Below are 15,074 nucleotides of genomic sequence, written 5' to 3'. Positions count from 1 at the left end.
AGAAGTTTCGAAATGGTTGTTTCTAATATAAAACTGATATTTTTTACTTCTTTAAATGACACTTGTAAGTATTAGACATGGCAATAAAACCCAGACCCACGGGTACCCACCCGAACCCGCCCCGAAGTTGACGGGGAAATCCGTTTTGATTGGGTTTGGGTTCGGGTTTGGGTTTTCCCCGATTAGAAAACATGGGGATGGGTCGGGTAATGGGGACATTAGTATCCACCCCGAACCCGCCCCGTTTATTTCAATATGTACATTATTATTTATATTTCATAATTTATATTATTAAATATGTGGCTAATGTTTTAATAATTTGATTTGTATTTATTATTTTAAATATTTGAAATATATGTATGAAATTTTTTGAGATTGTTTTATTTTGTTATTTATAATGTAATTTGATTTTTGAAAAAGTAAATATTTTTATTAAAAAAAAATTGACTTTACGAAATACGTGGTGGCGGGGCGGGGATAACCGAACCCTACCCGAACCCGTTAATGACGGGTTTGGGTTTTAATTCCCCATCCCCGTTTGGGTTTGGGGCGGGTAACGGGGATTGATTGGGGATTCGGGTTTGGGTTTGGGGGAGGTAAAAACCGTCCCCGACCCGCCCCATTGCCATGCCTAGTAAGTATGACTCGAACTTGAAATACAACTTTCATATGTTCATGCATATAATGTTAGAGAGGCCTAATTCCATACAAAAACTGAGTTTCATTGTCATATCAGAGGCAAAGTAATGGAAATAGAATGAAGTGAATAGTTAAATCTAAAAAGTCCAGCTAAATAATGTTTTTTGCTGACACATGTTGTGTTCATTGACGTATATTTTGTGAAATTCCTAGGTACAAAATCTTGTATTCTAAGCAAAACAAGGTGCCTAGAGGGAGAAACTCAAATGAAAAGATGGTAAAAATTCATGGACAAAGGCAATATGTTTTTACTCCCGTTTCAAAAGCTAGTTTCTGCACCGTACAATCTGCACTATGTCATCTCTTTCAAGCTATTGAGAAATAAAATTTATATTAAATACAAACTTCTTTCTGATGTAAAACAAAATCATTTCACAGAATAATAACATGTAACTGAATGTGAGCTGAGCTGAGCTGATATCTGGACAAAGGTAAGAATAATAACATGTAACTGAATGTGAGCTGTGCTGATATCTGGACAAAGATAAGAGTACCAGTGGATCAAATCCGCAAAGAAAGCTGTCAGTCTGGGCGTGGCAACAAGAAACTAAAGCCGGAGTTCTCACGAATTAATGGTGGGGGTTCTATATCAGATATATCTATCTGTTCTTTTGACTTTGATATGTCATCAACAGAAAACGGAATACTGCAAATGAAAAATCAAATATACATTCAGTTCTTAACAACTAGTAGCATGTGTAACAAAGAGGAAAGAATAAATTTAATGTGAGTTTATAAAACATCTTAATAACTGGAAGCATGTGTAGCAAAGAGGAAAGAATTAATTTAATTTGAGTTTATAAAACAAGGATAACCTTAACAACTAGTATTTACATGGATGAAGACTTACCTTGAATCATCATCCAACAGGAAAGAATTACTAACTGCATTATTTGAATCTTCAGTCATCAACACTCGCATATTGGATATTACCTAGATGAAAACATTGATATGGCAAAGCTCAACATAGATTTTTTTCTGCACGTCTTTGATATGAAGCTATCCTACTGCTCTGGCATTAGATGGTTTTAAACGTAGTTTGAGTAGTGGTTTAGTTTGAAAACTTACATCAGGGGATACACTATGTGTGCCGTACTTGTCATCCCAGTACATGGTACTAATTCGATATAGCTGCTGTATACTGAGGACCTGTGAACAAGGAACTGACAATGGTAGGTAGTTGGAAAAGTGAAAGCTAGATAAAAAGTAAGATTGCTTTCGCTTACTGGACACAGGTCATGACTTATTTCATCCAACGTTTTCTTTGGTTTTTGATGTATGACCTAAAATAAATGAAAGAAATATCAGTTGTTAATAGTTTACTCTGTCCATTTGAATAAGTACCATGCAGATTGCAGATAGATAGATAGATACCAGAAATCCAATAGCTTGCCTAATATGTTTGAGCTCATCCCAGGCTGGACCTGCATACTGCATTTTTTTTTTGCCGGAGTGGGGCGTTAGTATGTATTTATACATAATTGAAAGATCTGCAAAATTAATAGTAGTGTAGTATTGCACCTCATCTGTTGCTTTATAACACCAATGCTCCAATTCAGCCAAACCAGCTTTCACATATTCTCCGTTACTAAATGAGCAACACTCCCTTCTTAAGAGAAGACTATAAGAAAAATGAAAATGTAAGACGGTAAATTTGATTTGCAGAACAGAAAACAATCCCAAAACATGAAAAGTGGGATAAAACAAACCTATTAAAGAGTTGGACATTGATGAAAGAAAAAATTTGAGTGAACACCTTGCGAACCAAAAATGGGGGGACCTGCCAAAATGAAGCCGAATGGTATTAATTAAAAACATATATTTAACTCAACCAACAAGTAGTAAATGCAAACATAACAAGTTACAAAGAAAACGCAAATAAAATAATGAACGAAGATAAAACATATAAACCTCTCTATTGTATAACAAAATTATGCAAACTTCCCTTCTTGCTCTCAAATTTACATTGGCCTCCTTGTTTTAATGATCAAAATAGATCACATTTATTCATACTTGAAATTAAAAAGAGGCAAAAGTAGTTATAAGAAAGCACCAAAAAGAGAGGGAATTCATGCAGAAACAGAGGTTCCACTAACGTTATTCTCTTTCAAAGTATTTAAGAAGTTCCCAAGGCTCTTGACTATCCCCTGCCAGTGAGCAATCAAGGCTTTTTGCGCTTCCGTGTTTGCAACTGAACGTGATGATCCCTTAACCAAGCTCGCTCTGGATGTTCTTGGTGCCTATCTCATTATATTCAAACAGTTACTTGTTAAACCATTGAATTTGAAAGGCAACGTAGGAAATGAAAAGCTTTACAAATTTATGAAAGCATTCAAACGAAGAAATTGTTGTACCTGGATGCACAATCCAAGCAAGGGAGAAATTTCTTTCTTCAAGTTATCACGAATCATTCCATAGATCTTTTCCACATAAGCTGTTAGCTGCTGTTTGAAAAGCAGAGCTGGGTACTTGGCCTCAACCTGTCTTAATGTATCTACTCCTCCACTATTGCTACCATTGATCATGGAAAGATTGACTCCTGCTGGAGCTCCACGGAAACTCTGTAATAAGGGTGAGTGAAAGACTATACTTGCCTGAGGAAGTAAAATTTCTCAATAGGAATTAATGGGTTTCAAGTTAGAAGTTATATTTACTTGAGTCATCCTCCCAAACAGGGTTGCTGAAGAAGAACGGCGACGCTGAGGGGCCATTCCAGCAGCACCACTCGCCTTAAGTGTGCGCTGGAGCAACAAGAGAAGTGTAGAAGCATTGGATAACCAATAAGCCAAGACATTGTTGTTTTCCTGAGTCTGAAGTCCAAAAAAATATTTAGTGAATAAATTTGTTAAGAAAAGAGTGTGAGAAGAAAAAAAAACTATCACATGAAAGTTGAGCATTTTAAACCTCAATTGCATGGCCTATGGTTTGAATTATACGATCAAACACACTGGTACGCTCAACTTCAAATGATCTCCAATGCAAGAGGCACTTGTATATGATACAGGCAGCAATTGGTCTGTTCCCAGCAAAGCCTAGATGTTGTGCAATACATCTAATGAGCAACTCTTGATTCTCTTGTTGTTTTTCATTCAGTGACTTCTGTGGTTTATCCTCCATCTCAGCGGCTTCCCTGTGGTTCATTGATGAGCTATGCATATCCTGAAAAAAAATTCAAGTGAAATAAAAGTCAAGTCCCCATAAACATATCCAATACAAGTAACCATAATTCAAAATAATTTTTGTTACCATATGTGGCGGCTTTGCTTCCGCTCCAATATGTCCACTGTCAACTCTCTATCAACAGAGATAAGAAAATGTTATAAACCATCTTTAACATTCATATTATCATGCATATAACATTTATTCCAAGGAGTACCTGAATAATTGATCTGGAGCGTCCTGAGAGGAACTTATTTGGTGCCATGGAAACAGCTTGTTGACGTAGAACTTGGTTCTCTGATTCTAAATTACTAATCTTCTCTTCTAGCCTAATCATCAGAATGTGAAATTTTGGTCATACCGCTCACCGAGTTAAGGGTAGATATGAGTGATATGATATTATTTTTTAAGTAGAGAAATAGATATAAACTCAATTGTTGTGATCGAGATTATCATTGCTACTTAGTGAAGGAGTGATATAAAGAAAAATAATGTTTGATCAGGTAGCCAATAGCATTATCATACTTCTCACGAGTATGCAAATATCTGGAACAAGATTTTAGGTACTCAAGTTTGAAAGATTCCAAAGCATGAATCAGTTGCACTTACATTCCAATCCATCATTTTAAGTATTGATCGTCATTGGTTAGCACGAGATAAAAGAAATAGAGGGGTTGTGGCTCGTTTTTAAATATTACCTGGTTAGTGATTCTTGGAGCTGACGAGCCTTCTTTTCTGTGTCTTCTAATTTTTGACCCCTTTCTTCACTTAAAGCTTGGGCTTCAGTATATTTTCTTTCAAAATCATCACCTTTATGTTTCTCCGCCTCTAGTGAGGTCTGTAAGCAGATAAAGCCAAGGCAATATCATATAAGACAAGATGATCACTACACACCTTACAAGAACTTGAGCGTACCACTAAATGCTTAAAAAGATATCACACTACTCAGTGAGCTTGAGCTAAACCAATCAAAAGGTATATGCTTAAACATTTAATCATTTTATAATCCCTTGGTACTGTAGTCTGCAATCTGTCTGATTAATTTTTTATCATGCCTCTTCCTAACAATGTAAGCTTTTAGGATGATTGGTTATTGACATTAGATGTGCTGTTTTCAGTTTATCATTAATTGTGAATATCTTGACATAACTGTCTAGTATTAATTCTAAGCTTTCTTACCTTTAAACTCTCAACTTCTGCTGTTAGTGACTCAACCTTCTGCGTGTCTTCAACAATAACCTGAGTCTCTTTAATAACAGGAGGTGCTTCTTCAATAGATTTCTTTGCAATCTCGCGCTCCTTTACAAGTATGGCATTGGTTTCATCAGATTTGCTTTGCAGATCTTGCAGGGAATTCTGCAGTTTTGCTATCTCTTGTGCTTTGGATTCTTCTAGATTGGTCTGCAGGATTCCATATAGTTTCTTTAGGGCTTACAAAATAAAGGATACTTGGTCACTTCCATAGATTAATTTTTTATTCTGCTTTCTTTTTTATTCTGCTTTCTTTTTTATTCTCCATTTGTGCAATATAACAAAACACATGATTGTGAAAAATATCAGACCAATAACATCCTCCATATTTTATCTGACTGCAAAACATATATCTCACCCTTAAACTTTTTTCTAGTTGGAGGCGCCATGTGAGTTCCTCCACTCGTTTTTCAAGCTTATCCTTTGCTTCTTTAAGAGCACCAGTTTCTCTTGAAGCCTGTAGCACATGGAAACAGATATCAACCGAGAGTTGAGAGAACGAGAAACGTAAAAAACAGGAATAAGAAAATGAGTCGTATAGGAGCAGCTTAATCGGTACAATTTGATCATCCATATAACCGCCAAAAAGAATGAAAAAAAATTGTGCGATGACTTTCAGTTCAAGTTCCTGTGATTGGGATATGTTTTTTTTTGTTGTTTGCATAGAAGATTTATTGTGCATCTACCTAACATGTCTTACATTAAAGCAACTAGAAAATAAAGACAGAAAATAAAGCTTTTGGATCCAATTATTGAAAAGTTAAATCCAATTTCAGATTAGTCAATCCAATTACTGAAAAGTTTAATCAAATTTCAGATTAGTCATTAGAGGATGACTTTTATTTTCTTCCGTTGTTTTTCCTTGAATGATTTGAGTTATGTTGGCTGGATGCATTGCTTACCATTTTCAGGCTCCTAAGCTCTTTTCTGGCAACACGCCCCCTCCATCGGCATTGTGTCACAATTGAACCTTTCTTCAGCCTCTTAAAATATGAGGCAGCCCTGTGGCACCGCCAGCGAGCCTGAAATTTTGTAGAGAAAATTTAAATATTGAATACTTATGGCCTTAGTCGACAGTCCTAATTCTACAAGAATCAACTATAACCTGAATTATGGTGGAAGCTTTAGTCTTTTTCTTATAAGTGAACTCCTTACGGGCAGCGATTGCCCTCAAAGCCGTTTGCAAAGTAAGCACTGATGCATGGAGTTTACTGTAGGCTTTCCTTGATCCATGTCTGCGTGCGTGCTTCTGAATTTTCACAGCAGCATCCTCCCTTCTCATGTTCTGATAAAGTTTGCATGCAAGTCTTCCTATAGAACATATTATGCGTGTGAAATTGAAAAATATGTAAAAAGAAAGGAGACTGATCAAGCAGCGAGATTTCCTAAAGAACTGAGAGACATAATTTTATTTAAGGAAGTTCATACAATATTGCACCTATCCAAACATATGATTTAGGCTATTCAGTTTATCATTTTTAAAATACTTCACCTCTCCACAGAGACTGCACGTATATGGTTTTCTTTCGTAATGCAAGATAATGTCTACGAGTCTGATAGGTTCGTACACGCCGTTGGATAGTTTTTGCAGCTACACTTAGAACTTGAGCTCTTCGAGCATCTAGTTCAGCCATCTGACCCGCTCTTAGAAATACCTTTGTTTTTCCAATCTACAAAATGGACAGCCAATCAAACGATTTTGGTCATGAATGTTAGTGAAGCATAAATATATACATATATGCATGTTAAATGATCATAAAATATCCTTACTAGCATAAAAAGTTGAAGGAAAATAAAAGCTATATATTAATGATGTAAAACCCATGAATTATGGTTGTTGTTGTTGTTAAATAATTATTTGAAGATACTTAAACAAGAACACGAGCAAATAATTATTTGAAGTACCTGATATCCTTTAAGCCCCATCTTTTCTAGAATCTTATGGCAAACAGCCTTCTCATCGTTGCTGCCCAAAGGTGAAACAATATAGCAGATTAGTTGGGTGGAAAATGTTTGAGAACATAAAGCCAAAACATTCTCCATGGCATCAAAAGTGAATAGAAGAGTTCTTCTTACTGGGCTTCTGTGACCTCTGGAGCAAGGATGGAAAATCGATTTATAAACTCAAAGAAAGCACGACGAGTTGGGTAGCCAGCACAACTAATCCTGATCGCCTCTAAAACACCCTGTATGATAAAGCATTAGAAACAACTGAGAAAAGGCTTAAAACATGAAGAGACTATGGTCATGCTTTTGTATATGCTATCATCCTAAGAATGGAACAAAGGAGGAACATCAAAGTATACTCACACCACAGCGAAGCTGTTGCATAATATTGACATTCTCAAAAACTGCTGGCTTGAGGAGGTTGTTTGGTTTCACACATCTAACATAATGAGGCTCCGTTGAGTTTAATGTCTCCATTAGTTGTTGTAGTTGCAGCTGCACAATTTAGTATACGAAAACATGGTTTGTTAGCTTCCCGATAGTACGAGTACAGTCTAGTTTTGTAAGCTATGACACGGGTACATGTTGAAGCAAGAAGTTCATTGTTACTTGTGACAAAGTCCACATGCTAAAAGTAAAGATTAGAAAAAGAATGATACCTTAAAACGAGAACCAATAGAAGAAAACTTAGAAGATTTTGATGTCTCATCTGGAAGTTGAGGAAAAAGGCCCGCTACAAAAGGACATTTGGAAGAACCCAATAAATCTTGATGTTCAGGAACCACATAATCCTTGTTTTTGTCTAAAAATTGGTCAGACTGGTATTGCACCTGCACATTTACGACAGTAGAAAGGGATATGCCTAAGATGTCTCATTTTTGCTGAAGCTGTGATGATATGAGAATAAGTCATACCTCGCCTGCATAATGTGCAATAGTGAAATCTGTTCGAGACAGTTTTGGTTTAATAAAGCGCTTGTGACTCTTAAATGTTTGATAAAGCTTGTTTGAAAATGTTTCATGTGTTGACTTTGGAAACATGCTGAAAGACAAGAGGGGGAAAAGTTAGAATGATATGATATGATATGTTAACAAGGAGATTAAGATTTCAAACAACGCAAACACGGGATCATATAACCAAAATGAGAAAGCTAAACATCATATAGCAAGCTATGAATTTCCATTCTCTTGATGAATAAATTAAGGGGAACAATATTTTACCAAGCTTCATCTAGGAGAGCAACAATTCCTCCAGGTTTCTGCAAAAGGAAAAAACGATTCGTAAGACTAGTAAGGAAAGTAGAGGAGGACAAAGTTAACGTAAGGGGTGAAAAACGGATTGTGTTTTGGCAGACTGAAAAAATTTACAAAGTTACAACCTAGGGAAAGATCACGCAATAACACTAGGTCCTTAATTGTGAACTTTTGTATGTCTGAAACCCAGAGATGAAAGATTTATGTAATAGACTCAACAGGGCTGTTGTGGTTCAGTTCAATGAAGCAACTATAGAACCACTTAACATGTTTGTTTTCACCTTCATCCCTTATCCCTTGTCCTGCTTTTCTTCCTTCTGTGCAGTTGTTTTATAATATTTTAGTTGATTTTTTCAAATTGAGCTGATAAATTTTCCATTATTTAGTCACATAAGATAGAATGTGTGATGGTATTTAGACAATAAGATAGTTATATAAAGCATCGACATTTAAATCATCAATAAGCATGCTAGAATTAACAATTCATTTCGTTAGGATTCAGAACGTCTAAATTGACTGCTTTTAAACTCAAATTGAACCATTAAAATCCTCCAGTTCTTAAGGAAAATGACAAAACGAGAAACAAAACCTTTTCAATAAGGTCCAAAACATCTTGGTTGTCAACAAATTCAATGTAGCTCCAATCGATCTGTTCCTTTGTATATTCTTCTTGTTCCATTTTAAACACGTGCTGAAAGTCATCATGAAAAACATATTAAACAGGAAAATAAATAATGGTCATAACAAACTGTAATTGCTTATCTGGTTTGAGATTTTGCCTGATTGAAATGCTGCTGCAACTTCTCATTTGTAAAATTAATGCAGAACTGCTCAAAACTGCCGACAATGAAAACTGAAAATAAGTTGCAATGGATTGAAAACAAGCAGACACTGCTGCTTTCACTTCTTTAGTAATGCAAGCTTGTGGTATCAAGAGGTGTGCTTCTTCTTCTAAACTACATGTTACCTGTTAGATTTAAAGCTTTCGAAACCATAAATATCAAGGACTCCGATCAAAGATTTAGAAGTGGCATCTTGTCCAATTGAATTGTTAATCTTGTCCACCAACCTGTTAACAACCATATTAGTGCACTGGGGATCAAAACCAAAATCCTAGATCCTCACTTTATGTATTTTGATTGAACTAGAATTATGAAGGAAAGAAACTATGAACTTATTTCCATTTTCAGTATCTTACCAGTCAAAAAGCCTAGAATAAATTGTTTTTGCGAAGCCATCTCTGCTGACTGCTGCACTTTGGGGATCAAGGCTCCGTTTTATAATTTCCTCAGGGGTAACCATGACACGCTTGCATAATGCATCTTCCAAGCCATCTACATCGCACCTGTAACATACAAAATCCAATAATGACAATCATTTAAGAGGCAGTAGGAAGTCATATGGGCATTGAGTTATAATACACTTTGATCCATACATGAGGAGCTCAGCAGTTGTTTTTAAGTGAAATTTGGCTTTATCATCTTTTGGAACCGATGAATCAACTTCCTTTCCTTTGGCAAAATCAATATTACCAATATGAAGAATTGCAGCAACAACTCGGAAAATTGCTTCCTGAGAAAAGAGACATCAGAAGAAAGTAATGAGGTAAGAATCTAACATATCTGCATTATAACACGGAAAAATATGAATTCACACTCATGAAAAGAAAAACCTGCTCTTTTTGACTTATTCCAACAATATCCATAGCTCTCCTGGTGGCAAGATACTCACGAGAATCACTTATGTCAGCCAGTTCAAAGCACTTTGACTGGTTAAGGTAATGAAATGTTTTAGGATGTCCTAATTTGTATTTCTCAATTTCCTATAGACATAAATTGTAATGAGTTCACATAATTACAAGAATAAAGAAAAAGTAGATTGTGCAGAAGGTAACCTCCGCTGGTGCAGCACAAAGAAGATAAAAGCAGTGGTAGTTGCGTTCCGGATCATTAACTTGGCAAACCCGAGATCTTTCAAGAAGGTACGTACGAATAGCTGCGCCTGAGATTCTTCCACTCTTATCAAATTGGATCTCAACAAACTTACCGAAACGACTGCACCATAAAGCCAAGGAAATTTTTTTAACTAATTTTTTGGTAAGAGAATGAAGGTTAAGTAGGCTTCATCTAGTTGTCAAAATTGATGAATGGCAATCAATTTAATGGTTGTTACATTGAATATTGGCATTATGATAGAGAATTGGGGAACAAAATGAGACAAATTGGACACAAATTTAATTTATATATCGAACTATAAGGGAGAATGAAACACAATGAATCACTTTTGCCCATATATAACAAAGACTCACAACAGTTTTTTTTTTTAACAGTTAATATATATATCAGTTTATCATAGAGAAATAAAACCAAGATTATTTACTGCTCACATGTAAGGAGGACTTGCCTGGAATTGTTATTCCTGACAGTTTTAGCATTACCAAATGCTTCCAAAACTGGATTTGACTGCACTCAAATCAGTCAATACAAAAGTCTCAAATGAGTGGAAGTTCAAGAAGGAAAAAAATGAAACTTTTGCGGTAGGTGAAGAAAAATATGAATCATACTTCAAGAACTTGTTGTTCGACTGTTCGTCCTTCAGTGGCTGCCCTACCTCCTAAGAAAGCAAGATATTGCATAAGCATTTTCGTAGTTTCAGTTTTACCAGCTCCACTTTCCCCACTGACCAGAATTGAATTGCTTTTCTTTTCATTAATCATTGCTCTAGTATTAATGAAATCGTCAAGTTAGAATTTGGTTCAATGATATAAATGGAAATTGAACTATGGGAAAAAATCAGAATACCTATATGCAACATCAGCAATTGCAAATACATGAGGGCTTAACTCTCCAAATGGCGCTCCCTTGTATTGTTGCATCATGTGTGCATCATACAGATGCGGTAGTTTTTGAAATGGATTTATTGCAATCAGTATGTTTCCAGTATAAGTCTGTTAAAGTAATCGAAATGGTTAACTGCTTTTAGGGCTGATAAAACAGGTTGCAACTTATCATGGTAAAGAGAAGAGAGCCTTACATATATTTCATTTAATTCATATCTAATTTTTAAGTTCTCCAGGACTCCAGGCTCATGCAAATATGACAATTTAGTCATATCATCCACTCCCCCAGGCGGAGCTTCCATATCTTTGGGTAATATTTTTGATAACTTCGCAACAATCTAGATATATTCAAAACAGAAGCACAAATATTCAGAAGTGGTTTTTTCCTTCTATTACATTTTGCACCTTTTACAATAAGCAATAAAAAAATTTCCAAAAGTATAAAGGAATTTATTATTTCCTAACCAACATAACAGAAAGACTAATAGCAATAATTCAATTAGTGCAGAATTCTACAACAGGAAAACAATAAAAAAAGATGTTTAGCTAATTTAGGTTGCAACTTGCAAGTCCAACGATTTTGACAGTAGAATTTTGTGAAGTTATACATTTATAATTTTCCTTTGATTCTAACAAAACTTTGAAGCTCAAGCTGAAGCAGTGAAGGTCAAGGAGGATGAAAGAAAACGGCCCTTAAGAATCTCATAACTGCACTTCTTAGTGTTTTCCCCCTTCTTTTTTCTTTCTGTCATCTAATTGATGTTCAAATGCAACTACTAGCTACCGGTGCGATAACATAGATGATTGCTAAGTAGACTTTAATCATTCCTATCATTACTATTTTCTCTTCTGATTCCATTAACCCAGCTTACAAAAAAAATCAATATAAATTGTTAAGCTATTCTGTACAGTTTAGCATTTCTTCCAAGATGGAGTGAATAACTAAAATATTGATCACAAACCCTTTAATCTTATTAAAGTACTAGTAGTCTGCAAAATCTCAATATGAATGGTATTGGAAGATAACATACTTTCTTTCCATTGGAAGTTTCAATTTCTGCATCCTGTCCAGTAATTTTCGAAACCTGTCCATCAATCCAAGAGACCTCTGGATCTTCCACCCAGACATGAGAACCCGCAATAATATTCACAGGAGTTCCCTGCACATGGAGATAACAAATTCATTACTACTTTTTACCTATGAAGCACAGAAACCGATACTGACACGTCGACACCATGACACGTCGACACCAATAACAATTTGAAAATAATAAATCGTTACAAATTTTTACCTATGAAACACGGACACCGATACTGACACGTCCACACTAGTAATAATTTCAAAATAACAATTCGTTACTACTTTTTACCTATGAAGCACGGACACCGATACTGACACATCGACACCAGTAATAATTTTAAAAAATTGATAAATTAAACGTAATCATAAGTGTCGGTATCAGTTTCAGATACTATTTTTTTTAGAGGTGTCCATAGAGCTAAAAAATCAGTGCGAAAATAATTTCTAATAATACAAAAATCAAGGAGAAAATAAGCAAACAAAAAAGTTTTACATACATCAATTTGTTCCATGCATGGATAGAATGGAAATCAGAAACCATAAACAAAAATACAGGTTCAATTTTGTTGAATTGAATTGATGCAATTGTGTAATGATCGGAATAACAGATTGCAGAATAACGTTACGCAATTAATGAAGCATTACAGTTTGATGAGATCGATGAAAAGGAAACGGCTACTTACCATTATAGTACAGTGAAGGAGAAAGAAATGGCGGAATTGAGCATAGATAGAAAGAGTAACGGAATGTGAAAAGTGCGATGATGGCGTGAAATGAGAAAGAAGAAAAAAAGGAAAGAGAGAAGAATGAAGAGATGATAGAAGAAGTGAAAGTGGATCGAGTGGAAGTGAAATGTAGATCGAGTGGTTCTTGGAAGAGACATTCTTCAACACGCCCTGTAAATTCGCTTCTTCTTCTTCCCTTTGCTTTCGCGCCAACTAGTGGTTACTAATCACCTCTCTCTCTCTCTAACCTTTCTATATAGTAACTGAATTTCGGTTGGACGCAGGTGAATTAATGTTTTAATTATGACTGGAAAATAAACTCTCATTTAATATTCTACATGCCTAAAATAAATAGTGTTATTTTAGGTTAAAGAAATCTATAACTAATTTTTAAAATACTATATACTCTCTCCCATTTAAAAAAAAAATTATTGTGGTTTACAGTTTTTACATTCAGGTTAAAAAATATAAGATATTGCTTACTGAATTAATTTTGTTAATGTGTTAAAAATAGTGTACATAATAATAATTAAAGAATATTATTGAAAAATAACAATTATTTCTATAGTGAAAATAACTTTTATTTTAAAACAATTTTTCTTCTTTTTTTTTATTTTGGTACAAAGGAGGGCCTAGGCCCAAAAGAAGAACAACTATCCAACACCAACACCCGACACGGACAAACCGTCAAGATCAAGCTTCAATTGCTTTTGTAAAAATTTTAGAATCTCTTGGAAAATCTGAAGACCACCCTGTCTAGTCCTACCATCTGTTGCAAGTTCATGCGCACAACCATTCGTTTCTCTCGGGGGATATGAAACCTCGACAGTTTCAATCTTATCCAACAAATGAAGAATGTCATACTCCAGTTTTGAAAAACAAGTGGCATACCGCCTTACCCTATTTATTTTAAAACAATTTTTCTTCTTAAAATGATAGTAAAACAGAAGAAGTATAATTTATTATGAATATGTACGAATGGGGATTGAATTCTCTCCTTTTCACTTGTTTTTTCGTCCAGTTTTAATTTCAAACATTGAAAAGCAATACATTCATTATATATATGAAATTTTTGGACCTGTAATGACACTTTCTAAGTTCAAGACCATTGAGGAAGTGCATAATCCTCTACTAGAGGACAAATTTATAATACTGTCATGCTTTGGTCTTTTAGTGGAAGTTTTGATCCTCTTGATATAGGGAAGATTTACAATACTACAATTAGGTGATACAAAATTATGAAAGTGTCATTAAGTTACTTGATGATCCTCGTATGAATAATTGTGATCGATTGATTGTATTAATTTTTTTTACATCGACAGATTAATTTCTTTTCCAAATAAATTTGTGTTTAATAAAATTCAATATAAATTAACCATATGACATTTTTTGAATTTGAAAACCCTTGTAATAAGTCTATTGATTTTATTTTCAATTTTTTAAAGAGCGGAGTATGTGGATCCGTATAATTGTGGGGTAGGTATGTATAAAAAAATTTCATTTATGTGACACCAATACACCGTCACTTCCCAGAGCTTTAGAGGGTATGAAAATAACAACCAATACTTAAATTCAATTATGTTGTGATGTATATCGCGAGTTTCCTGAGAAGTTCCTTGGTTGTGAGCCGACCCTTCAACTTTGGGGATACTTAGATCGAGACTTGGTACCAAAAGAAAGAAGAAAGGAATTGAAGAGAATATGACGTATTTCAAAATACCTCTCTTTTACTTATGACGTTATTTTTTCCCCTTCATTCTCCTTTTACTAAACTTATGGTATTCTTCGGCCACAAAAATTATTATATTGGATCATCCTCATTACCATAAATAAATATATAACTTTATATTTTATTTATAAATAAATATTTTTGGAATTATTTAAAGTTAGTATTTTAAACATATTTGTCTTTTAATTCAAATATATTTAAATGTGAATAGTTTATTTATTAAATATAAACATAATAAAATTCTAATAAATTTAACTCTTCTTTTAAGTCAAATATAATCCTTCATCTTTTAGATTATATATATTTAATAAGTTATTTTCTAAATATTTTTACTTAACAAACTAGTTCTTTAAATATGTAAAAATGTTTGTCATTAACGTTTTCAAACAAA

At 34.4% G+C, this 15,074-nt stretch overlaps 1 protein-coding gene across 1 annotated transcript; it reads right to left on the bottom strand.

The window, feature by feature from the left end:
• Positions 1–768: 768 nt before the first annotated feature.
• LOC131610677 (myosin-11-like) lies at positions 769–13,179 on the bottom strand. The gene is made up of 38 exons (XM_058882693.1): positions 12,913–13,179; positions 12,180–12,308; positions 11,343–11,486; positions 11,111–11,256; positions 10,873–11,029; positions 10,713–10,771; positions 10,204–10,363; positions 9,982–10,131; positions 9,745–9,881; positions 9,508–9,654; positions 9,277–9,378; positions 9,089–9,146; positions 8,899–9,000; positions 8,277–8,314; positions 7,971–8,097; positions 7,716–7,886; positions 7,420–7,551; positions 7,186–7,295; positions 7,015–7,075; positions 6,602–6,779; positions 6,215–6,420; positions 6,012–6,131; positions 5,468–5,566; positions 5,038–5,259; positions 4,557–4,696; positions 4,076–4,187; positions 3,946–3,993; positions 3,604–3,858; positions 3,354–3,509; positions 3,054–3,260; positions 2,796–2,939; positions 2,409–2,479; positions 2,221–2,320; positions 2,074–2,130; positions 1,926–1,982; positions 1,768–1,848; positions 1,550–1,632; positions 769–1,345 (listed from the first exon to the last, which is right to left on the bottom strand). The coding sequence occupies exons 1-38, from the start codon at positions 12,913–12,915 to the stop codon at positions 1,222–1,224; spliced, it is 4,593 nt and encodes a 1,530-aa protein (XP_058738676.1). The 5' UTR covers positions 12,916–13,179; the 3' UTR covers positions 769–1,221.
• Between the last annotated feature and the right edge of the window lie 1,895 nt (positions 13,180–15,074).

Source organism: Vicia villosa, linkage group LG6, assembly GCF_029867415.1.
Source record: "Vicia villosa cultivar HV-30 ecotype Madison, WI linkage group LG6, Vvil1.0, whole genome shotgun sequence".
Classification (NCBI taxonomy): Eukaryota; Viridiplantae; Streptophyta; class Magnoliopsida; order Fabales; family Fabaceae; genus Vicia; species Vicia villosa.
This window is presented reverse-complemented; position numbering and strand designations above follow the sequence as displayed.

Coding starts and splice junctions, on each gene's coding strand:
- LOC131610677 (XM_058882693.1), bottom strand. Junction 9,379..9,507: donor TATTCTAGGCTTTTTGACTG/GTAAGATACTGA, acceptor GGTTGTTAACAG/GTTGGTGGACAAGATTAACA. Junction 5,567..6,011: donor AGCTTAGGAGCCTGAAAATG/GTAAGCAATGCA, acceptor CATGTGCTACAG/GCTTCAAGAGAAACTGGTGC.